Here is a 26,091-nt window from a genome sequence, read left to right as displayed (position 1 = left end):
CCATGCTTTGATGCCACTATACAATTTCTTTTTTCTAGCTAATGCCACACAATTTAATTCAGTTTGGAACATCACTTCATGATGAAGGGGTTCAGTGGTAGACTAATTCTTTCTTTGTGGAAATGAGAGGGGAGTTGCATTTGTGGGCACTCAACTCTGATAATTCAGTAATGTTCCCTAAACTGAATGTAATCTTTGAAATAATCATTATGGCAAAGATGTCAATTGAAAATTTTAGTTCCTCCTCTAGTGATGTTTCCCCAGCTGAATAAATGTCTGGTCAATCAATTAATCAATGAATCTCTTGCCTCTGGTCTCTCTGACATTAGCCAGAACAAAATTGTTAGGGAAGTATTGTAGCAAAGTATTACCATCTGATGGAGAACCCAGAGGAGCTGAGCAGTCGAGAAAGTAGAATTCTCCAGATTGGATCAGAATGGTCTGTAACACACTATAAACAAAGACTTCCGAGAAATCTGTGCTTCTTGTTTCCTACATTTTCCAACAAAGTTCCTTCTAAATATAAACTTACCCTTTTCTCAACTTCCAAGTGTATCTTGCCCTGCTGGTTGTACTGTAAGCATCCTACACTTTCAAAAGTTGCCGCTCCCCTCTTGCTCAAGTCATTTACAAAAAACTCTATTTCAAAATGACTAGGGTTTGTTGCACTGTTTAATAGAAAAATATCTACAATAAGTAACATGTTCTCAATTAAAACTTAAAATAAGTTCAAATACCTATGTAACATTTTTCTTTCCAAAAATATCAATGATAATCAAAAGAGTTGGCTATAAAAACATATAGAATTTATTTGGATAAATGCTCTACAATTTTATTTAACTGTATGCTGGGTCCTTGTAACAATGGCGTTATTGATAGCAAGTCATTTATCTACAAGTACATATACTACGATGTTAATGAATCTTGTACCACTGTAATATCCCCAGCATGGCATTTTATTAAAGATTGCAAGATGATATTCCTAAATGTCTGCTGGCTATTTTGTATGCAAGCTCCACAAATAATTAAAAATATGTCCAAACTAATGATAAATGATACAGATCAAAAAACCAGGGAAGAGTGAAGGTGAAGGAGAAGGAGAAGAAGGAGAAAGAGAGGGACATGAAGATAAAGGTGAAAAAGACAAAGAGACAATGGGAGTATTATCATTTATATAACTCATGAATCACCGTAATGAAAGAGTTAAAGAGAGAAAGGGAGGACTACATGGTGGAAACAAGTCTGAAATAAAAATTTAAGGTAAACAACACTATCAGAATACATAAGGAGCAAAGCCTATGACAGGGGAAAAAAGTAAAAATAAAAATGATGAAAACCAAAAAGAAACAATGAAAAAGATCCTGGAGTTTGGGTAAGTGTGATAAAGTAAAACAAAAAAGATGAAGGTAGGGCAGAGTGAAAGCATAATAGAGTATTTCAGAAATAAAATAAAACATTGGGTAAAAGAAAATGGAGCCAATACTGAACTACTGTCATCCTGATGCTGCACTTACCCAAGTCTCACTCCTCCTCCTGGGAAGTCGGCACGAACTTTTGCTCCTAATGGGATAACTCGCACTTCACACACTTGAACAGGACGGGGAAATTGCACGAGATCTAACTGGGTTTCCTGTTTCAGGGAAAAGAGAAAAAAGAAAATTACCTTAAACTCCTGAGCCAGAATGACATAATCAATTCTAAAACATTGTGTTTCAGAATTATGCCATATAGTTTTATCCACCTGAGAGGGGGAATTACCAGAAAGGATATGATGCGTTTAATAAATTTTCTTCTGCTACGCCAGAGTTTTATTTCAGCTGAGAGGCCAATGTTGTACTTACACAGTTATATTGACAATATAGTATTAGGCATTAGCTGGTCTATCAAAACAATGCTATATATACCAGAGCAAAGAATGTAAGAAATCTAAGTTTCCAAAGAAGGCAAAGTCCAGGAATGATGGCTGCAGGCAACAAAGAAGAAAACAAGATGTGAAGAGTGTGGTTTATGTGGTATTCTGGATTGGAAAAAAATGTTGCAGATCATGTCATCAACAGCACATGGATTCTCAAAATTCAAGTAGATTAGCACAAAAGGAAAATGTATGTGATTTGTGTGAGTATAAATTCAAAGAGGGTGAAAAGATAGTAGAATATGACAGCTGTGAAGGATGGTTTCATTTACTGTGTGGAAATGTAAGTATAAAGCTCAATGAAGTACTGGGAAAAGAAGAAGGGTTTGCATAGTTCTGTCTAAGGCGTGCATACAAGGAATAAAGGAGGCAAGCACAGAAATGAATAACTGGAGGGAAGAGGTTGTGAGGCAAAAGAAGGTGAGCAACTCAGGTGAAGACATGAATGCCATTACAGATAAGGCAGTTGCACATAGACTGGATTATCTCTCAAAAAAAGTAAATGTTTTGCTGGAAGCTATTAAAAGCATTCCTCATTTGAGTACTCATAAGAAGGTTTCCTATATAGATAAAATAATAAAGATTTTATTGATAATTAAATCTGCTGAAGAATCCAATAGGATCAATGATAAGTAGCTAAAGCATTGAAGGATATACCAATTGTTGACACCACATTTGTTCTGATAGTAATGGTGTTGATTTTGAGGTTGAAAACATCAAGGGATGATGTGACAAGGTTAGTTCAAATTGTGTTCAAGGTGTAAGAGCAAAAAATATTGGCAAACTCCAGCAAAAATTAGATTTGTAATGTTCAGTGATGAAGATATATTGGAGTCAATGATTGTGAGAAAATCCTTGAAATCTATCTCTGATGTTTTGAATAAGCTCAAGTTTGTACTAATATTAGTATGAATAGTATGAGACTTTAACTTGTGGTTATGCAAATATTCAGTCTGCTGGAAATAAAATAATTGAGATAAGATTTGCTCTGTGATTTGTACTATATATGTATGGTCATGCATAGTGCCATCTTGGTGTAGTGGGACCTTTCAAGTAAAATAAAACTGAAATATTTTCTTTGACACACATCATATATATCCCATTGATCAAGGGTGCAGTCCCAATTTTACAGGAGCTGGAGCTCTGGTGAGCCTGACAAAATCAAGCCATTTCCTATCTTGGTTCCATATGTCATACAAGATTCAATGTTTCATGTTTGTGCTTACTAATTATCATAAAATACAAGTCTAGCAAAAAATATGTATGTATGTATGTGTATATATATATATATATATATATATATATATATATATATATATATATATATAATATATATATATATATATATATATATAAATAAATTATTTTACTCATTTCATCACCTGCAAAGATACCTGAGCAGTGTACTAGTCAATTCCAGCAGCAATGCACCCCTGCACTTAGTAATATGCAAGACTCAGTCAATAAACCACCATTATCATATGGTTAATCAAGATAAACATGGCTTTACTTCAACTATATCTTAAATAAAATTGCCTGGGGATACCCAGAAAAAATACATATGAACTCTCACTTCTGGAACACTGCAAAGATTGAACTGGGGCATGTATTGCACTGAACTAGGGCATGTATTGCATTGAAATGGTGCTTCTGTGCACCGATTTGGTAAGCTCACTAAGCATGATAGTATGAGAAAAACCCTACCAGTTTGTTATTTTGGTCATCACAAAAAAAAAAAAAAAAAAAAAAAAATCTTGGCATCAGAAAACAAATACAAATCTTTATCCACTCAGTCAAAGTGTAGCCTATTGTGCCAAAGGCTTGTAAGTTATGTGGTAAAACATAAAATATATACCTTTTCTAATTAACTGTAAAAGAGACAAATACAAAACGAACTGGTGTGTGACTGTGAACCCTACTAAGTTCTCTCACTATGGTGGCACACAAGGGTCTGAGTGGTGTTCAATGGCTACCCTACTCTTGGCTACCCTGGCACCGAAGAGGTACCACTGAACACCACTCAGGCACCCTTCAGTTGAATGGTGTCCAATGGAAGTTTTGGAAAAAACACCCAAGAACACCCCAGAACAACCTTCAACACCACTGAGAGAGATTTTATGGAAACAAGTATGAAAACTCCTGTGGCCTTGGTTTTCATGAATCTTGTATGATCATTAAATAAATAAATATACATACATATAGCAAGGGCTTTTCCCCCCTTACCAAGGAGGTAGCCAAAGTTGAAAAACAAAATTCTACACCGACCTATTTCATCCCTACCCACTCCCATTCATCACCCCTTCCTCCCTCCCTCTTAATTTGATGACAGGTCATCCCTGCATCTCATCCATTGCACTGGGTCAGAAGCAATGCAGAAAGACACAGCACATCCATAGCAAGACAGCTTCATTTAATCAGTGACCTTCCCTCATGCTGAAAAAGAGAAGATGAGGAGAAATCCCTTCAGGTTGCATCAAAATGTCATTCACACATAACCACTCCCTTCCATGCATCATAGTATCACCCATGTACAACCATTCTCCACTCATCCTTATCTTCTATCTTTTCCCTTCCTTCCTCAAAAGACACCCCCCTCTTTCTCAATACCCCTTTTACCCCATACTTCAATTTGGAAGTAGGTAGAAACAACTTTGCCAACCGTGTAGTTAATGAATGGAATAAACTTCCTGCACAGGTAGTGCAATGTAGTTCAGTTCGAAGCTTTAAGAATCATTTAGATAAATACCTAAGTAAGATGCTGTAATTATTATAATTTATGTTATATTATTTGTTTTTGTTTTGTTATAATTTGTCTGTCTGATTTTCATTTATTATTAGTTATATGTCAATTTATTATCATTTACTATTTACCTGTTTGTTTGTTATTCAACTATACCAATGCATTTATTTATGTATTTTAATTGTTATTTACATTGTTATAGTTTTAATTTATTATTAATATGATTTTTTTTTTTTTTTTTTTTTTGCATCCGACCTAGATATGGATCAAAAGGTCTCCTGTCGGCATGCTTTGCCTTTGTAATCCATCCATCTCATCTTCAGTCACTCCTTCCTGTTCACTCTCTCCACTTCTGCTTTCCACACTTCTTTTACTAATCTTTCTTCACTTATTCTTTCCATGTGTCCATTATTATTTTGGGCACACATCTCATGACACTGAATGATCTTTAACACTATTTATCATAGAAAAAATAAATATATGTATAAAAGATATGTTGATTATATTCATTCTGTGCAATGACAGACATAGGTATGGTCATGCAATATGTGCCAAAAATAATAAAATGGTAGGAATTTTCTCATATGATTGTGCTTAGTGAGCTTACCTAACCAATGGACAGGATATAGAAGCACCAATTCAATGTGAAATGTGCCCCAGTTCAGTGTGATACATGCCCTGGTTCGGTATGGTTGTGTTCAGTTCAATACAACGGGGCCCAGTTTGGTCCAACTGTGTCTGGTTCAGTTTTTAGTCTTACCCTACTGCTGTTGTGGAGTGTTACTTTCCCGAGGTTGGAATTACTCTGTCATTCATTTCTATTGGAAATCACCTGTTTTACTAGTTTCCCCCAGCCAACTTAAGATAGCTTGCAGGTTACTTTACAACTGGTAAATCTTTAGAAGTGCTAATGCATTTTTTCATAATGCATGGTTATTCCTAAATTTTTGGTGTTTCATTCAAATCTGGCCCTGAAATTTGGTAGAAACCACTATTTTGCCCTAACCCCATCAACCCCACAATAATGGGGAGGCAATGGGAAGGTGGGAATTTCAGATGGGGAAGCACAAATGGGGGTGAAATTTGAAAAAAATAAATAAAAAATAAATAATAATAACAATAAAAATAAATAAAACAAAATAATAATAATTTGTAGAATTCAAACTAACCTAACCTAACCTATGGAGTATGTATTTACTTTGTTATTGATTTCCAACAAGAAAGAAATTACTTTGTTACTGATTTCCAACAAGAAAGAAATATTACATTAATGTACTTAATCTACAAACTTAATAATTAATTACTTATTGATATATTGCTTAGTTGTGCACTTTTAAAATCATACCCAATTCTTCGAAACCCCTGTATTTAACAAGATGAGCATGTAGCTTTTTGCTATCCCTACTGTGCACTTGCCAACCAGCTCAGCCCATCAGCTGTTTGAAATGCCATTTTTGTTTTAATAAATGTGGAGGTCAAAGAAATTAGTAAATTTTTAGAAGTGCATACCAATGTGATATAGCAATAGAAAAATAAATATCAATTTTGTAAATTATAATACATCAACATAATATATGTTTTTCTTGGTGGAAATAAATAACAGAAAAAGTTGCTAAAAAGCAATACACAAACAAATGTAGCCACTGCGACAGCTTGAGATGAGGCAGTAAAAGAAATATAAGTATGATAAATTCGTCTATCCTAACCTATAACTAACTAGCCTATCTACATAACCTGCATTTAGTTATGTGGTAACTGTAATTCAAGAGGTCATCAGGGTCGTCATCTTTGACCTCTGAATCTATGAAAACAAAGATGGTGTCTCAAGGAATTGACATGACTTTGTTCATTTATGTATAGCTTTTAACGTTTTCTGTTACTGATTTCCACCAAGAAAAACAGGTAAATTTTTAGAAGTGCATACCTACATGATATAGCAATAGAAAATAAATAATTCTGTAAACCATAATACATCAACATAAGTTTTTCTTGGCAGAAATTAGGGACAATTTATAGTTTCACCCAACCATAGAATTTGATATGTGGCTTATGTGTTTCTGGTGAGAAATGTTGTGATATGAACAATGGTGTACATCATTTCTGTCACAAATGCGTACTTTTGAAGTAATTAAGTATTGAAGTTATGCACTTATGCTTACATCTCCCAAACGCATAAGTGTGGGAAATCGGGGTTTTTGGGTGGGGAACACTAATAAATGGATTAATGCACTTGCAAAACAGGTATAAAATGGACAAAAACAATTAAAAAAAAAAAAAAAAAAAATCACATTTTTGGGACAGAGTCCCGCCTAATGCGAGCAGCCATGTTTGTTTTTCCCAACAATTTGAAAAATGTCTCGGTAGATCTGCTACATATAGTGAAGTTCACTCCAGCCGTGCAAGACTTCCTAACCGTAAACTAATGTTACCTCCGTTTGGTTAGGTTTAGTTAGTTTACGGTTACCAACTCTTCCACGAGCGGCTTCCCTAAGTCTAGCGGTTATAGTCACAAATACTTACAATCGTTAGTAAACAAACATGGCTCCGCGCGCAGTACCCGCCGAAATGGGATTTTTTTTTTTGTTTCTTTAGTCTTCTTCATTTTATACCTGTTTTGCAATGCGCAGTACTCCATTTATTAGTCTTCCCTACCCAAAAACCCCGATTTCCCACATGTGCCCTCACATCATTTGGGAGACGTACGCATAAGTGCATAACTTCAATACTTAATTACTTCAAAAGTACGCATTTGCGACAGAAATGATGCACACCATCGTTCATATCACAACATTTCTCACCAGAAACACATAAGCCACATATCAAATTCTATGGTTGGGTGAAACTATAGATTGACCGAAATTAGTAACAAAAAAGTTGCTAAAACCAATTTACTAGTGAACAGTCACGGAGAGTGATTGATACGCCATATAATTTGTTTTGATAGATAACAGTGGAGTTAGTCATGGTGGGCTGACTTGGTCAAATATATGGGTGGAGTTGACTCTACACCTGCCAGGCTGTTTCAATAAGTAATAGTATAAAGTATAGGCTGTAGCCCCACCAGAATCTTAGAGTCGTGGTGTCGCTGTTGGAGTCAACCAAATGATCAGCACCTTTCTGTATTTACCATACATAAAGCCATTAAATAACCAGTTAGGGTATTGACACCATTTACCAAGGTCTATGACCTGATCTCTAGTATTTAGTTTCAATGTGAACAACTCTGACACAGAAACAGGAATGATCATTTGATGCCATTCGTTTTGGAGTGATCCAAAAATTAAAGTCTATCCTCAAACCAACCCATTCCTATTGTTGATTGGCAGGAGTATACAGGATACATTATATATCACAGGTGGTGAAGTATCGTTCCTCTAGCTATACAGAATTAAATTTAAATATCTTAAGTAATAATTAACATCGACGCAAAGGTTGCTGAACTCAACTATCGGCATTTTACCCAGCACAATGATATTAATAAATTCTCGCTTTACTATATAATGTATATACATGTCATGAGGTACTTACATCGCTAACTTCGTGGGAAAAGGTTTCAAAGAACAGCAATTCAGCCATCCTTGATTAACTTTGATTTACTCCTCCTTTACTTCCATTTTCACCATAAACAAACTGTGGAACGCGGAACGATTTTTCATACTTATGAAAATCAATATAGCAAAACATTACATGTAAAAGTAATGTTAATAAATGAGATTAATTAATTCTTATTTACTAAGTAGACACAAAAAAATAATAATAGAATAAATCAGTTTTGCATATATTTATGATGACTTCATCGAAAACATGTTGTCGACATATCTGAAAATAAATGAGGAGCCGTAGTTAAATGAAATATTCCATTTTGTAAACTAGATATTTATTTAATTTTCACTGTATTATACAATAACCCCTTTAATCTATATGTGCAAATGAGCGATTGCATCAGCCATCTGTTTACACAAAGTGGAAATAATTGACGGTAAAAATTACTATATAATTCCAGTTTTTAATGATGTGAAGAAATACTAACGAATACCTTTTGGTTATTTTTTGTTTTACAGACAATAAGTGTATTCAAAATATGTTTTGACATAAAAAAAATTCACACTGCTCACTAAATACTCCTTTCGTTCCGTTCCGCACACTAACCAACTTCATGGCAGAGTGTGTGGGGCCGGTGTTTGAAATATATAGAAGATTACTAACTTTATCTTTTACGTATATACACATCCAGGTTATCTAGTGTAAGTGGATTCAGAGTGACAAAAGATTCATATTGGTTGGAATTCAGTGCTTAAATCTAAGTATACGTATTTCTAAGGACGTGTGTGTGAGAGACAGCTGGGCAACTTAGTTCCTGGGGCTGACAAATAGTGTGAAAGATACCATAATGATAACCCAGATTTTAATTTAATACTCATGATCATATGTGGCTACAACATTCGGTTACCAGGTATAGATAGTACCATGTTAAGGAACTACCACAATAAATATTTATTCGGCGCAGGAAATAAAGCACGTTGACAACTAGACTTGTGTCAAAGATAGTAATTTACCAGCATGACATATTATTAACTCTTGCTGCACAAGGGGTTTCCCTTAAATGAATAAAATCACATGGCAGCAAATGCATCGAATATATACATATGTAAGTAGCAGTGAAAGGATTAACTTGGTCTTGGGTGGATCTTAACCTTTCACTTCTCAGTCACTGAGTCAGTAGGTCTCAATGGCAGAATGAAATTGTCTTCCATCAACCAATACAAATGTACAGCATGTGAAGTGTTGCAAGGGTTATTAGAATCATCTGGTTTTAGTGAAATGTTAAATGTACAACAGTATATGTTAAGTTAGTTATTGGTCAAGTGAGCTTTAAGTATTGATGGTGAAATGTAAAGAAGGATCCTTCCATGAGTCATACTCTTTAGTTTGTGAATGGTGATACTCAGGTGGTGAACACTGTTAAGCTATGGTAGAACATGACCAGTGTTCAACAAATTAACTTATGCTTCTGTCAACTTGTATAGAAAAGATTGGAGGAACTAAAGCCCACTTACACCATTTAAAATGAATGTCGGCTAATTCAGAAATAATCTAGAAAATAATATTGTTTAAAATGACCAAAGAAATGTACCTGTAAAGAAGATGACCTAGAATGCAAGATGAAATTTGAGAATCTTTTTCCTACTTTCACTTCAAGACTAGAAGAGGAAGTAAAATAGAAATGGCCCTGGCATTCTGAGATATCCAAGTACTTAATAATCAGTAGTAATCAAGATGAACGAGTAGAAAATAGAGACTTAAAACTTGTATTAGAATCTTAATGTTTATATCCAGTCATACTAAAGCCATCAAATCGGGTGCACTAAAAATAAGGCAATGGATTAATTGTAATTGGTCACTAATGTTCTGTGGTTTACCTGTACTTTTATCCTTATGGATAAATATGTGCTGCCATCCTACATTATATTTCATACATTTGTCAAATGTCAGTGGTGTGTCTAGTTACAATTTTTCTTTGAGACATGATTGAGTTATTGATGTTTTACTATATAAGATTTGGTGTGGTGTTCTTGTTGAGGGGTAGGTGGTTGTTGATTGTTGCATAAATCACATTGAAGTAGTGATATGGTACTGTGAAGGGAGCTTCACATCGACAGGTGGGAGGGTCATTTCCTGTCCTGACCATGTGTGAAGTGAGAATGACTTGTTAAGCTTACTTGTCATGTAATGTCAAAGTGGTGCAACAGCCATAGATGTATGTAGGCTTGATTATCTTTGGATGGTTTGATGTGTTTTTCTTGTATCTTTGTTACATGTATAGTATATTTCCAGTAGGTTTGTAGGTGTTGAAAGGGGTGAATGCTCTCTTTGAGGCAGCTTTGAGAGCTCGTTCATTACCAGGGATCACCCGCAGGGTCATGTCTCTATGAAGTGGGATTGCTCATGTCCATTTGTTGTTGGCAGCAGAGAGTGGACAACTGTCATTCATCTTGGAATAGTGTCATCTTCTCTTCGCCATTTTGACGCACAATGCAGCTGCTTGAAAGGTGGACACTGCAGTACTATCATGAGTTAGAATGCAGCAGAAGAGAATTTGAATAATCCATGAATATAAGTAAGCCTGGATGGAGCAGTGGATAAAGTTTCTGCCTCAGAACGCAGAAGGTCAGGGTTCAATTCCCGGTAAGTGCAAAAGCACTTTCATGACTCTCCAACCCCTCTGCAAAGGTGGACATCAGAAGTGTGGTGGATCAGTGTTGTACGTGTATACTAGCACCTAATCAGTATGATGGAGCTGATTACACTAATTTCAGACATTCATAGTCGTAGCCATTCCAACATAGCAAAAACTTTAAATGCACTTCTCATCATACAAAAACTTACCAAGCTAGATTAAGCCACCGTGGTGAGGTACAGATTCTATGTTGTCCCTCAGGATAGGCCGGTCCTGCAGTAGACCACTGAGGCTGAACTGCAATCCATGGATGTATCTTATGGTCAAATGGGTGCTGAGACTCGGGTGGAAATTGCTTGTAGGTCGCTTCATGAGTGAGATAATTATATAGAATGCATGTGGAAGTTATAGATAATATATAGGGTGGGGAGGATGGCATTTCGTTGGTATAGGTTGAAGCGATGGGAGAGGGATCTTGTTTCTCTTGACATTGCTGTGTAACCTCCATAGTTAGAGTAGGAAATGTTACATACATACAAATACCAAAGGCTCTTTCCCCCTTACAAAGGAGGTAGCCAAAAAATAGGCACAAACCCCCCCCCCCCCATTCCATCTCTAATATACTCCACTCCCTTCCACCCTCTACCCTCCCTCTTATCTTGGCACCTCCTGGATGACAGGTCATCCCTGCATCTTGGCCACTGCCCTGTGTCAAAAGCAGTGACTCAAGACACAGCACATCCACAGCAAGGCCGCTTCATTACATCAGTGACCCCCCCCCCCCCCATCTCCATCCCCTCATGCAGAAAAGGAGAAGATGGGGATAAATCCCTTCGGGCTGCGTCAGATTTTTCTCATACATACTACCTAACCCCCTATCCCCCCCATGTTAATAGCCGTGGGAGAGAGGTTCTTGTCAGATGACTTCAGATTGTGTTTGTTTTTTTGTTAGGCTGGCTAAGGTGAGGGAGGAACATATTAGAGGCAGTCGGTATTTGTTTGGTCATCATTATGGAAAGAAATTTGTTTACAATTTCCAGTGTAGATAATAGGTCTGCCATTTTGCCATATGGATGAGCATTATGTGGGTATTTGCCAAATTTTGTGTTATTGAAGCTCTAATGCTCTTGACATATTGAGGATAGTGATGTTATGGTAGATTGGATTCCAGGGGTGTGTCCATTTTCTGCAAACAACCTTTTTAATGGAGTGCTTTAATAGGCAACTATGCTGAAGCATACACCCAGGGAGTGTAGAGAGTCCAGTAATTGGAAAGCTGTAGGTAGCAGAATAGGCTTGACAACCAATCATCACACACCAGAAACTTGGAATGGACCTGAGGGCTCCATCCTATCCCCCACACTCCATATATACAAATCTCCTCTTACACAGACAGCATAACACATACATGTACACACTATAATGCAAACAGAGCCACAGAAATACTATAACCATACCACAACACATTCAACACCTGGTTCACTATAAACAGACTCAAGAAAGCCCCAACCAAATCCACAGCCACATCTCTCACCAACTGGACAGCAGAACACAAATACCTACCACGCCTCTTTTATCAACAACACCCTCATACCACACTCACACAAGATTCTTGTTGTAACATGGATACATCCATGTCATTCAAACAACGTATCACAAGCCAAGACAAAATGCACACCCAGACTCAATGTGCTTAAATCACTTGCTGGTACAACATTTAGACGCAACAAAGAGACTACCACTATGATATATAAGTAATATAGATGCTCAGTGATGAATTATGCAAGCCCCACATAGGCCCCAAACCTCATTGGGACACACCACAACACTCTACATACTATAACAAACAAAATGCTAAAGATAACTACAAGCTGCACAGATAGAACACCTACAGACCATCCACCACAAAATGAAAGTCCTTAAAGTCAAGGATCACTGTGATATGAGAGGCACTTGCTGCACCATCCACAAACACAGCCCACCCACTACGCTACATGGCAGAACACCCATACATGCCAAGAAACATCAAAACCACACCCAAATACCTATATCACACACGCATACTCTCCTCTTCCTCCACAACCACCAGACACCTGTCTCCGGAAGTATGCCTGTAATCATATTGCTCACTGCTCCATCAGCAGATTGAAAGACAACACACTGCTGCATGCCAGATCCCCTGTTATCCATTCCTCTGAGTCCTCTCTCCCCAAAGAAGACAAAGTCCACTTGGCCAGGATGCAGTGGGTTCTGATGCAGAACAGCACTAGGTCATCAGCATATGCTGGTGATTATTTTGAGGGTATTTTTGTTGTCATTATTGCCTATGGAGAGCAGTGAGAATACTTTCATGGTGGCGTATATTAGATGATTGGTGAGAATATGGTTGTCCTATGAAAGTGGGCAAAGTGCCCCAGAGTTGTAGGAGTTTGTATAGGGTCCATTATTTCTAGGTTGTCATATATTTATCCATATAAAAATTATACATCATGGACAGATTTTGGCAAATGCATTTAAGTTTTTCAGTTTCTGCTCTTGCTCCTTGTCCCTGATTTTGTACTGTCTTGTCATTCCTCCTCTCCACATTGTGTCTGTACTCTTTAATATATATCTGTCACTCACTCACTTTCTCATGCAATATTTTTGCATGGCAGGAGATTAATCTAAAAAAAAAAAGAAAGAGTACTGTAAGTTGGAAGTGTGTGCCTGCTGGAGTTAAGTTCTTACACACTATTTGATCCTTATGGCAGTTAACACTGGTTTGTGTTCATTGCACTTGCTATATATTCAGACTGGAAAGAAAGAAAAGAAAAAATGTCGTACCTATTTTTGACAAGAAAATAAATCGCTTGGGTGCACACTTATCCCCTGCAGGTGTGCACTTCCCCCATCTTGCAGTACTGATCACTTAACTGACACTGTCTTTCCTTTCTACAATCCTCCTTAAAACTTACTTTCACCACCTCAATGACCACCTGTTCTGTGTGATATTGTCCCCAAAGACGGAAGTACTGGTTATTGGTTATGAAATACTAATCCCGTTTTCATCCCGTTCCCTCTCTCTCCCTCTCTTCCCCCCCCCCCTTTCTCTCTCACTGTGATTCACACCACCCATCTCTTTTTCCTCTCCCTATCTTTGCTCATTTATCTTGTTTCTTTTTTCATTCCTATTCCACACTTCATTACACCCTTTCAGGGAAAAAAGAATTGCCACTTGACTGTATGTTAAGTCTGATGTGATATCTGTATGGAAGTTCTTGTTGGCCTTTACCATTTACAGGTATCTCTTGCCTTTTTGAATTGTTCTTGAATATATTTTAGTGTGTGGTCCTTGTGAGCTGTGTTACCCTATATAGAGCCTATCCTAGATTATTTACCTACAAATGTATATGCATACTAGTTTGGCTGCCCATTGTCCTAGCCACTGCTGTTATTGACAGTTTTATCTGAGTCCTAATTCTTTTTTCCTATATTTATATGCCAAAGCTCTTCTCCCCAGTCAGAAATTGGTAGTGGTGTAATTGAACTCATCCATCACATAAATATATTCAAGCACTCCTCCCATCTCAGGGTCACCCTATCCCCATCACATTGCTTGGGTCAAACACTGTGCACCACTAGGAAGAATATGTAAGGCATTTTGTATGTAGCATATTACCTTGACCAGTCTGCAGTAGTGTCAACAAGAAGTGACAACTTTCATGAAAGCCATATCAACCCAAGTGTGGGAAATACAACACCTGTACTGTTTAGGAAAACTGACACAGTATTTGTCACCACAGGGACCAACAATTGAGATGGGGTTATCATTCTTTCACTATATGACAGCCTTCCTCTTCCTGCATCTCTGGAGTACATATTGTGGATGGAATTAAAAAAAAATTAAATATAGTTATATTTGTTATCTATAGGTCTTCTGTTTTCAGTATGAAGGGGTACATGGGGAGTCACAGATTTAATGAAACAGCCCTACTGTAGATGTGTTGTGTCTTGGTGCATAGGCTCACCCAGGGCAGTGGGCAGGACACGGATGTCCCTTAATCCAAGAGGAGCTAAAATGAGAGGGAAACAAGGGTGGTGGATGTGTGTGGAATTGGTGGGAGTGGGTGCATGCCATAGCTACCTCCCATATAAATTTTCTGTTTAAAAAAAAAGAGCAATATTGTTTCATAGAATGGCAAATTCAGTTTCATATCCATTATAGATGATCTGTTACAATAAAGTTCTCAAAACCTTAAACGAAAATTAAATGGTGTTTTAGCCACCATATAATAAGTAAAAATGAAATTATAATCAGAATTTGCATACCATTGTTTTGATTGATAACACCTCAAAGGGTTCAAAATATGTGGTTATCAGTTTACATGGGTACATGTGTTTTAGCTAGCATGAAAACCAAAATCTGATTCAATCGGAAAATATGACTGTTTTTGCATGTATCTTTCCTCTGTATTTTGTAAATTATCTAATTGCATATTTGAGTAGAATTTTATGATTTAGGTATCTGGCAGTGGGAAGCTTTAGATAATTGTTGTAAAAACATTATCCCTAACATCTGGCCACACAAAACCAAACATAAAATTCATATCCCAAAAGAATTCAGATCACTTTTAAGTTCCTTTTATGTTCAGTTTTAAGTTGTATCTTGGGTTACCTCTGTGACCTTGGCTGATTTTCATAATGTCTTATTCTGGTCACTGTTTATTAAGAATCGAGCTATTTATTAAAAAGAATCCAGGTGTATATGGTAGACTCGTGCTGGTGCGTTTCGGTTATGGGTTTCATATTTTGTTACATGTATCATACTGTATTGTTTATTGTGCATAACATCCAGGACCACATTAAGAAAACCTTGCATATTGCACTTCATGATTTTCTAATAGTTTTGTTTTGGTCTTACAGATTGGATATTATTAAACCGCCAATATGCCGCTCTTGTGTCGATATTACGCTCAAAAGTATCCGGAGGTGGATGACGTGGTCATGGTTACAGTGAGGAGCATTGCTGAAATGGGTGCATATGTGCACCTCTTGGAATATAATAACATTGAAGGCATGATCTTGTTATCCGAACTCTCAAGAAGACGTATTAGGTCTATGAATAAATTGATTAGGGTTGGGAAAACAGAACCAGTAGTTGTCATCAGAGTTGACAAAGAAAAAGGTAAGCTCAATGTGTGTGAATTTACCTAATTGTAGTATACAGGAAAGGAACAATGCTTGTTGGGTTCTGTTTCTTATTCTCTAATATTTTTCGTACCTAGCCTCAACTTCATGTACAATTCCAACTTACCTATATCCTTGATTTCCAGTTATATTTAGATTTGAACTTATGTAATACATGGACAGACAAACAGCAACAGACCTATTGGCCCTTGCATGGCTGTTTTTGGTACCTAATCTTTCATTGATATTATTATTTATTTGGATATAGTGGATGGAGTTGGAGAGTTAGAGTAAGAAACGAAGAGGTGAAGAGGAGAGCAGAATTGGAAAGGAGATGACAGATGGGGATGATGAAAAAGTAGTGGGATGGTTTGGACACATTGAAAGAATGAATGTTGAAAGATTAGTAAAAGAGTTGTGGAAGGCAGAGGTGCAGGGAGTGAACTTGAGGAGATGACCAAGGATGAGATGGATGGATGGGGTGAAGGGGGTGTTGAACAAGAGGGGATTGTCTATTGAGCAAGGAAGGGAGAAGGCAAGAGATAGAGATTAGTGGAGAGTGACTGTGTATAGAAGAGACTGTTGTGCAAGGAAAGAAGTGGGGAATGGGGGAGGTAGTGGTGCTTATGTGTGAATGATATGACACAGCCTGAAGGGATTTCTCCCCGTCTTCTTTTTTCTGCATGAGGGGATAGAGAGGGGGGTTGGTGATTAAGTGAATTGGCCTTGCTGTGGATGTACTGTGTGTTGCTACATTGCTCCTGACCCAGGGCAGTGGGCAAGATCCAGGGATGACCTGTCACCCATGAGGAGCTAAGATGAGAGGGGGAAAAGGGTGGTAAATGGGTGGGAGTAGGTACATGCCTTTAACTTGGCTACCTCCTTTCTCCCTGTCCTCTCCTTATATGCAAGGGGGTACGGAGAGGGGGGGTCGCCGATTAAATGAAGCGGCCTTGCTGTGTCTTGCGACACTGCTTCTGACCCAGGGCGGTGGGCAGGGTGCAGGGATGACCCGTCATCCAGGAGGTGCTCAGATGAGAGGGAGGGTGGGAGGGGTGTGGAGTGTATTTAGGGATGAAATGGGTGGGAGTGTTTTTATGCCTTTCCCTTTTTGGCTATCTCCCTTGGAAGGGGGAAAAAGCCTTGGTATATGTATGTACCTCCTTTATATGAGGGAAAAAGCTTGTATATCAATTATTTTATTTATTTTTTCCTTTATATGATATATATATATATATATATATATAAGTAAATATGTTCAGTCAATCTTGGAGAAGAAAATATGTATGGCCAATTTTGGTTCATGGTTTAAAAAATTCCTAATATTTCCAGGTTACATTGATCTTTCTAAAAGACGAGTCTCAAAAGAAGATGTGGAAAGGTGTACAGAAAAATTTGCCAAGGCAAAAGCAGTCAATTCCATCATTAGACACGTAGGTGAACTTCTTGATTACAAGACAGATGAGCAGGTGGAAGCATTATATGGCAAGACAGCTTGGAAGTTTGAAGAGAAATACAAGAAACAAGCATGTGCCTATGATGTATTTAAGCAGGCAGTAATGTAAGTATTGTTATTTGTTTTATTTATTTATACCCCATCTGGGGTATTGAAGAAAAATGGGAGATAAGCCATGTGTATGCTGATGACACTGCTTGTAGCAGGATCAGAGGAGGGATTAAGGAAGTTGGTGACAGAATTTGGGAAGGTGTGCGAAAGAAGGAAGTTGAAGATAAATGTGGGTAAAAGTAAGGTGATGAAATGTACTAGGGGAGATAATGACAGCAAATTGGAGTGTAGGCAAAAGTAAGGTGGTGAGATGTCCAAGGATAGCTGATCGTGGTGGTGTAGAGGCAAGTTCAAAGTGTGAGAGACTGGAGGAAGTGGAGAATTTTAAACATTTGGGATCACATGTGACAGGTGATGATGATATATGGTTTAACGTCACAAACTTCTCCCATCGGAAGGCTAGGGCGGTGCCCCTCACAGAGGACTTTGTAGCATGGAATTTAATGAACCATGCCCTTGGTTCAACTTCACCGATGGCAGGATTCGAACCGCTATCCCCTCAACCTTTGCCGCAAGTTATGATGCCCTAACCCGCTCAGCCAGCGAGGTGATGATGACAATTCAGTTTAACATCACAGACTCTCCTGTATCAGGGGGCTAGGATGGTGCCCCTTACAGAGGACTTTGTAGTGTGGAATTTGATGAACCATGCTCTGTGCCCTTTACAGAGGACCTCATAGCTTGAAATTTATTAATCATGCCCTTGGTCCAGGTAGAGATTAATTATAGAGTGAGGAAAGCATGTAAATGTCTGGGAAGAATGGAAAGTGTTATACGATATAGACATCTGGGGGTGAATACAGAGATTGTATGAGGGAGTGATTGTATCTATGGTGCTGTATGGAGCAGACATGAAATTTGAAGGAGACAGAAAGGAAAAGCTTAAACATATAGTTGTGTGTGGTAAAAGTAACAAGGATGGATAGAGGGAATTATGTGAAGGTGGCTGATAGGGTAGATCAAAGACCACTAAAATGGTTTGGGCATATGGAAAGATAACTGAGGAAAGGCTAGCAAAGTTTGGAAAGCAGAAGTAAATGGAGTGAATTTAAGACGAAGACCATCAATGAAGTGGATGGGCAAGGTGAAGGGGGCATTAGATGTAAGAAGAATGTCTGTTGAGTAAAGAAGAGAGAGTGCAAAAGATAAGAGTAAATGGAGAATTGTTATAAGTGGATGATGATGGGTAAACAGCTCTGGCTGTCAGGTCTTGCTTTAGAGGTATTGTCTTGCTGCTTTGCATGTGATGTGAGCAGTGTGTCAGGGAACAGAGATGACCTTTCTTCTACAAAGTGCTAAGATGGGAGAGGCAGCAACTGGGATTTTTGGATGGATATAGGGTGGTTATGTGCTTTAACTATAACTACTTTGCTGTGGACATGCTGTTTTGGGGCATTGCTTCTGACAGTGGGCAGTAGACAGGGATGATCCTTCATCCATGAGGAACCAAGATAAGAGGGAAACGGGTGGTGGATGGGAATGAGTGCATGCCTTTGACTTGGCTACCTCCTTTATCAGAGGGAAGAAACCTTTGCTTTATAGATAGAATGTGCTTTAAATTGGCTACTTCAATTATTATGGGGAAAAGGCATTTTGATGTATGTACAATCAAAACTACATTTTCATATCATTTTACATCTTTCAGTGAACCAAGTCTCTTAGATGAATGTGAACTGGACGAGGAGACAAAATCTGTTTTGCTTACCCAGATTCAACGCAAACTACAGTCCCAAGCAGTTAAGATTAGAGCTGACATTGAAGTTTCTTGTTTTGAATATGAAGGTATTGATGCTGTCAAAGCAGCATTAAGGGAAGGTATCGGTTATTCAACTGAAGCCATTCCTATAAAAATTAACCTCATAGCTCCTCCTTTGTATGGTAAGTTATTCATGACAAATTACGTGGTTTGGCTATCTCCCATGTAAGTGGGAAGAAGCCTCTTGTTATATACATAGGGCACATGTTTACAGTGTGGTGCAAAATATAATTTTTCATATTTTGTGTGAATATACAAAGATCTGAATAGTTTCATGTTGAATTTCAGTAATGACAACTCAGACAACTGAAAAGCAGGATGGCCTCAAAGCTCTTGAAGGTGCAATTGATAAGGTTAAACATAAGATAACTGATTTTGGCGGCACTCTTGCAGTAAAGATGGCACCAAAGGTAAGGATGTCAACCCCCTTGTCTCTCCTCTCTTTTCTCTCACTTTATTTCATCTCATCCTCCTCCTCCCACTTTTTTCACCACCCTTCTCTGTCCTCCCCTGTCCCCTCTCGTCCCCCTCTCATCTCTCTCTCTCTCTCCCTCCCTCCCCCCTCTCTCTCTCTCTCTCCCTCCCCCCCCTCTCTCTCTCTCTCTCTCTCTCTCTCTCTCTCTCTCTCTCTCTCTCTCTTTCTTTCTCTCTCCTGTCTCCCCTGTCTCCTCCCTTTTGATCCCTTGCCCCAGTCACCTCTATTCATTTTCTGTAGTTTACTTTCTCGTCCTCTCTTCTTCTGTCACCCATTTTCTTGTCCCATGTGTGGGTGATGGCTTTCTTGCACATTCCCTTTCCTACATTACAACCCTCATTCTTGTCACTTACTAGGTTAGAGTATCTTAGTGACAACAAGAACAAAAAAGGGAGATAAAGTTTGCAGTTTTGTAGTTGAAATACATTGTGATGCTTTTCTATCTATCTACAGTAGCCGCAAAAAGTTTGGGCGCAAAATTATAGGCGCCCCAACTTTCCCCTAAACTCAAAACATGCGAAAAATACAACTTTCCACCCAAACTTTTCGCTATTTTTCAATGCTAGCGTTTGTACCCGTATTTAGCCGAGACAATACACACTATTTGGCAACTCTGTTTAGGCACACTCAATGTCACATGGAGTCACTTTCTAAACATCTCTCACGGAGAGTAGTCTTTTTTTTGCGGTGGTCTCTGTTTTTTGTGCCTTGATATCTCCGTAATGGGAAGTGGTAAAGAGCTGGAAAGAGACACAGTTGTTACAATCATAACCCTCTATAAGGAGGGTTATAAGTGTAAAGATATTGCTACTCGTGTGGGAATTGGAGTGCGTCAAGTGCAAAAGTGGACCAAGAAATTTCGAGACAAAGGAAGTGACATCATTCGTACTCCAAAGCATCGCTCTGGTCGGCCAACGAAGATATCAAATTGTACTTCTACGGTTCTAACTGCCTCCTACGGTTATTAGGAGGCAGTTAGAACCGTAGAAGTACAATTTGATATCTTCGTTGGCCGACCAGAGCGATGCTTTGGAGTACGAATGATGTCACTTCCTTCGTCTCGAAATTTCTTGGTCCACTTTTGCACTTGACGCACTCCAATTCCCACACGAGTAGCAATATCTTTACACTTATGACCCTCCTTATAGAGGGTTATGATTGTAACAACTGTGTCTCTTTCCAGCTCTTTACCACTTCCCATTACGGAGATATCAAGGCACAAAAACAGAGACCACCGCAAAAAAAAGACTACTCTCCATGAGAGATGTTTAGAAAGTGACTCCATGTGACATCGAGTGCGCCTAAACAGAGTTGCCAAATAGTGTGTATTGTCTCGGCTAAATATGGGTACAAACGCTAGCATTGAAAAATAGCAAAAAGTTTGGGTGGAAAGTTGTATTTTTCGCATGTTTTGAGTTTAGGGGAAAGTTGGGGCGCCTATAATTTTGCGCCCAAACTTTTCGCGGCCACTGTACATACCAAAGGCTTCTTCCCTCTTATAAGGGAGGTAGCCTAGTCAAGGGAAGCACCCTTGTTTCCTTCTTATCTTAGCTTCTCATGGATAAAGGGTCATCCCTCTCTCCTCCTCACTACCCAGGTCAGAAGCAATGCAGCAAGACACAATTCATCCACAGCAGGGCCAATTACTTACAGTTGCCTCCTCTTTGTCCACTCATGCAGAAAATAGAGAAGACTGGGAGAAATCCCTTTGGGCTGCATCAAAGTATTCATACACAACCATCCTCCACTGGCCCCTATCTTGCTCAAAGTGACCCTTTCACCCAATCCATCCATCTCACCCTTGGTCATTCTGTCAGGTTCACTTCATCCACCTCTGCTTTCTACATCCATTTTTGTTAGTCTTTCTCCAGTCATTTTTTACATGTCCAAACTATCCTAATAATCTTTCATCAGCTCTGCCAGTTCCCTTTCCACATCTATTCCCAGATGCTGGCTTCTTAATACACTCTTCAATATCCTAAGACATTTACTTGCTTCTCTTAATCTACAGTTTACCTCCACTCCCACTCCTCCATTTCCTGCCACATACTACCCCAAGTACTTAGAACTATCCACTTCCTCCAGCCTCTCTCCTTTAAGACTTACTTCCAACTTGCTGCCATCCTCAGCCTTTGTACATCTCATCACCTTTTCTCCACATTTACCTTCAATTTTCTCCTACCATATACCTTCCCAAACTCGGATGATGCTTTTACATAAAAAAAAAAGTATTTCATAAAGTAGCCTTGCTGTGGATATGCTGTGTCTTGCAACACTGCTTCTGACCCAGGGCAGTGGGCAAGATGCAGGGATGACCTGTCATGCAGGAGGTGCTAAGATAAGAGGGTGGAGTATGTTGGAGATGGAATGGGTGGGAATGGTTTTTATACCTTGTTTTTTTTTTTTTTGGCTACCTCCCTTATAAGGGGGAAAAGCCTTTGGTATATATATTTCATATCCTCTTGTGTTATGACTGTTGTGATAGTGGCAGTTGGTTTTGTATACATTTTATTAGTACATTTTGATGCTGGTAGCCCTTTCTTCATATAGGTTATGTATTTCAAATCCTCTTGTGTGAAGTATCTTGTGATTGCAATAGTGGCAGTTGGACTAGGTGAGGAAGAGTGTGTGGATGGACAGGGAGCTTGCAGATGGACCTGATGAAAGGTTATTGGGATGGTTTGGGCACATGGAAAGAATGAATGAAGAAAGATTAGCAAAAAGTATGGAAAGCAAAGGTGGAGGGAGTGAACTTGAGGTGACGATGAAGAATGAGATGGATGGGGTGAAAGGGGCTGTGGGCAAATTAGGAATGTTAGTTGAGGAGGGAAGGTAGAAGGCAGGGAATAAGAATGAGTGGAGGATTGTGTATGGATGATATTTTGATACTGTCCAAAGGAATTTTCCCCATCTCAATTTCCTGCATGATGAGATGAGGAGGTATGGCCATCATGTAAGTGATGTGTTGTGTCTTGCTGCATTTACCACTAAATTTATCAGTTGTTAGAGAAGGTTAGATAACTGGATGGGGATGGTAGGTGGTAATTGACATGGAACTACCTAGTGTAGGCTTTATGGTCTCTTGCAGTCTCCTTCATTCTTGTCAGCTTATGCATCTGACCAGGGCAGTGGGCAGGAGCTGGGGATGAGAAGGAAACAAGGGTGGTGGATTGGAAGAAGTCCTTAGTATATAGATATAAATAGTACATTCTAATACTGGTAAACTTTTCTTCATATAGATTGGTAATGACCATTGTTTTTCTTTTAGATTGTTACAGATGTTGAAGAGGCTGACCTGGCAAGGCAGTTGGAGAAGGCTGAGGAGGAAAATAGAGAGGTTGCTGGAGATGATGATGAAGAAGAAGAGGAAGAAGGTATGGGAGATCTAGACATCGAGGGTGAAGATAGCACGGTCAAGGCTGATGAAGATGAAGAAGAAGCTGATGAAGAATAAGATTTTCATCTTAGTCTAGGGAGTAATATAATTTATACAATAAATTCTTGATGACAGACATGACATTAAACATTCTTTTATGTGGATGTTTACAGTATAAGAAGATTGACAGGTCATGTATTACAGTTCTAATTGGCTTTTAAAAGGAATTGTTAACTAATTTTCTGGTCTGATACATTTGAAACTTCTGGCCATGTTGTTGGCGTACTAAGATGGAAAATAACTGTTGGACCTACTTAACTGAAGACATCTGTTATCAAAGAGTTTACTCCATTGAGGCTTTGGTCAGGAGCCTTATAATGAAAATTATAATGTCATAAGACTATAATTAGATGCATATTTAACATTAAGAAATGCACTTCTGCTTGCATTTGTCCAATATGTCAACTAGATCTTGCCTGGTGTTCGAAGTAGCCATTTGTGGTGACTGGTGTAACCCTGGCTTGCCTTACATCTCTGTGGAAGGTGTAAAGGCTCTTAATTTTATATTGTATGCCAAGGAATATTATGTTATTAAAACTTTTTCCACTTATGTCTCATTTTTTATTGCCCCATTAGTTGCATACATACATATACCATAGGCCATTTCCCTATGGCCAGCCAAGGCATGTACCCACACTTGTTTACCATTTTATCTTAACTCATTGCGAATGGAAGATGTCTGCTCCCCACCCACTGCCCAGGTCAGAAGCAATGCAGCAAGCAGTTCCTTGTAAGTGGGGATGAGTACAAAAAGAGGTGGAGTCCTCTCAATTATGTATTCTTAAGATTATAAATACAACAGAAATTAGAGGAGGATTACAATGGTACTTAGAAATTGGACAGGAGTATTTTAAGGTTATATATTTTGAATGTATTTTAAGGTGGAACTTGTCAATAGGCATATCCTATATGCCAAGACTACTAGGACAAGTATAGTTCAACAGCTTCTGAACCTGCATAAGGGCCCTAAATAAAAGCAAATTGAAGTTTTGGTTTGTAATAAAGGAGGGAAGAGAACCCCTCCTGGTCAGGTAGGAGATGTAACTGATAAGACCTGATAGGAAGGATGTGGCCAATATTGTTAGGGACAGCGGCTAAAGTTGCCCTGATGGGCTCCATGCTTGAGGAATTCATCAGGCTTGAAAGAAGTGATGGTATCCCATACTCCTTGAGACAACAGGGACCTGCTGGGAAGCTGACAGCTCTAGTTCTTGTCAATGCTTCTTGGGAGGAGGGACAGTTCCCTGTGGATTGGAAGAGAGCAGATGGGGTGCTCATTCCCTAGCCTGAGGACCTACACAACTACAGGCCTATCTCGCTCGTGTCCTGCATTGGTTAGACTAGGATGAATGCCCTTCAGTCATTTCCTGTAGTGGATGGTATCTGCACTTCTGTGCTTAGACCTCAGCTACCACACAACCAGGAAGGAGTAGTATGGCATCTTACTATCTTCCCTCCCAGAACAATCCTCAACTTCCTAAAGGCACATCCTCTTCTAGGCACTGTTTGGGTAAAGAGGTGCCTTCCCTTCCTGCTCCTTATCCAGCTCTGAAGCTGGCCTCCCCCCCCCCCCCCAGAAATTCCCTCCTCCCTCTGCATTGAAACTGCTGACTAGCTATGATCCTTCCTCCTCTGCCATCTTCCCCAGGTATTTCCCCCCCAAAAAAATGTATAATCTGGATACCACCACTTGCAATATTCCTCTTTATAAATCCAAATCACCTGCAGGTCAAGCAAGAATGAGTCTTGTGAATTGCATACATTTACACAAGTAAAGGTAGTGTGTGTGAGCAAAAATTTTGACGCAGCCCGAAGGGATTTCTCCCCGTCCTCTCCTTTATATGGGGGGTCGCCGATTTAATGAAGCGGCCTTGCTGTGTCCTGCGACACTGCTTCTGACACAGGGCAGTGGACAGGGTGCAGGGATGACCCGTCATCTAGGAGGTGCTAAGATGGGAGGGAGGGTGGAGGGGTGTGGAGTGTTTTTGGGGATGGAATGAGTGGGAATGAATTTTATGCCTTGTCCTTTTTGGCTACCTTCCTGGTAAGGGGGAAAAAGCCTTGGTATATGTATGTAATATCATGAAAAAAGGTAAGGAAGTTAAGAAATTAGTTTATTTTCAAGAATGGATATTTTTAATGGATATTTTCAGGAAGAGAAATGCTATCTATCTTTTCCCCCCATATAAGAGAGGTAGCAAGTCAACAGACCTCTACCTGCTCCCACCCATTCCACTCCCATCTACCACCCTCATGAATGATGGGTCGTCCCTGTATCACACCCACTGCCCTAGGTCAGAAGCACTGTAGCAAGACACAGTATATCCATAACAAGGCTGCTTCACTTAATCAACAATCCCCCTCTCTGTCTTCTCATGTAGAAAAAGAGAAGAAGGGGAGAAATCTTTTCAGGATGGGTCAAAATATCATTCACATGTAACTACTCCCTACTCACCCTATCCCTTGCATCACAGTATCATCTATACACAGCCATTCTATGCCCACCCATGCTCAATAAACATTCCCTTCTTGCTCAATGCCCCTTTCACCCCATCCATCCATCTCATCCTCGGTCATCCCCTCAAGTTCACTCTATCCACCACTGCTTTCTACACCTCTTGCTAATCTTTCTTCACTTATTCTTTCCATGTCATCACACCATCCCAATAGCATTTCATCAGGCCTATCTGCTATCTCTTTTTCCACCCCTGATCTCCTCACCTCATTTCTCACTATCAATCTTGTAACCACTATCATACTTCTCAGAAATTTCATTTCAAACACATTTAAACTTTTCCTCTCTGCCTATCTTAAATCCCAAGTCTCTGCTCCATACAGTGCTGTTGGCACAATCACCCTTT

General features: G+C 39.0%; 2 protein-coding genes across 8 annotated transcripts in view; one reads left to right on the top strand and one right to left on the bottom strand.

Annotated features, from left to right (window-relative positions):
* The window catches only part of vir (VIR_N domain-containing protein), a 72,118-nt gene extending 63,789 nt beyond the window's left edge, over window positions 1-8,329 (bottom strand). For all 6 annotated transcript variants that reach the window (XM_076201613.1, XM_076201615.1, XM_076201614.1 and 3 more), the window contains exons 1-3: window positions 8,181-8,329; window positions 1,515-1,630; window positions 533-668 (exon numbers count right to left, since the gene is read on the bottom strand). In XM_076201613.1, the coding sequence (XP_076057728.1) occupies window positions 533-668; window positions 1,515-1,630; window positions 8,181-8,228 (300 nt within the window). In that variant the 5' untranslated portion in view covers window positions 8,229-8,329. The remainder of the gene's footprint in view (window positions 1-532; window positions 669-1,514; window positions 1,631-8,180) is intronic.
* Window positions 8,330-8,612: 283 nt separating this feature from the next.
* Window positions 8,613-23,780, top strand: eIF2alpha (eukaryotic translation initiation factor 2 subunit alpha). Of its 2 annotated transcripts, none has more exons than XM_076201612.1 (6): window positions 8,613-8,631; window positions 15,733-15,994; window positions 17,329-17,557; window positions 19,209-19,441; window positions 19,608-19,729; window positions 23,063-23,780. In XM_076201612.1, the coding sequence occupies exons 2-6, from the start codon at window positions 15,757-15,759 to the stop codon at window positions 23,246-23,248; spliced, it is 1,008 nt and encodes a 335-aa protein (XP_076057727.1). In that variant the 5' UTR covers window positions 8,613-8,631; window positions 15,733-15,756; the 3' UTR covers window positions 23,249-23,780. The 2 variants fall into 2 exon arrangements, with proteins under 2 accessions (XP_076057727.1, XP_076057726.1); XM_076201611.1 differs by lacking the exon at window positions 8,613-8,631 and adding an exon at window positions 8,742-8,896.
* The last annotated feature ends 2,311 nt before the right edge of the window (window positions 23,781-26,091 follow it).

Source organism: Oratosquilla oratoria, chromosome 18, assembly GCF_046742065.1.
Source record: "Oratosquilla oratoria isolate Oo_2021 chromosome 18, ASM4674206v1, whole genome shotgun sequence".
Taxonomy (NCBI): Eukaryota; Metazoa; Arthropoda; class Malacostraca; order Stomatopoda; family Squillidae; genus Oratosquilla; species Oratosquilla oratoria.
The sequence above is the reverse complement of the archived record's forward strand: the minus strand, read 5'-3'. Positions and strand labels throughout refer to the sequence as shown.

Excerpts from the sequence above, each read along its gene's own strand:
- eIF2alpha (XM_076201612.1), top strand. The coding sequence starts at position 15,757 with ATGCCGCTCTTGTGTCGATATTACGCTCAAAAGTATCCGGAGGTGGAT. Across the intron at positions 17,558-19,208 it reads GTATTTAAGCAGGCAGTAAT|TGAACCAAGTCTCTTAGATG; the intron begins GTAAGTATTGTT and ends TACATCTTTCAG. Across the intron at positions 19,730-23,062 it reads CAGTAAAGATGGCACCAAAG|ATTGTTACAGATGTTGAAGA; the intron begins GTAAGGATGTCA and ends TTTTTCTTTTAG.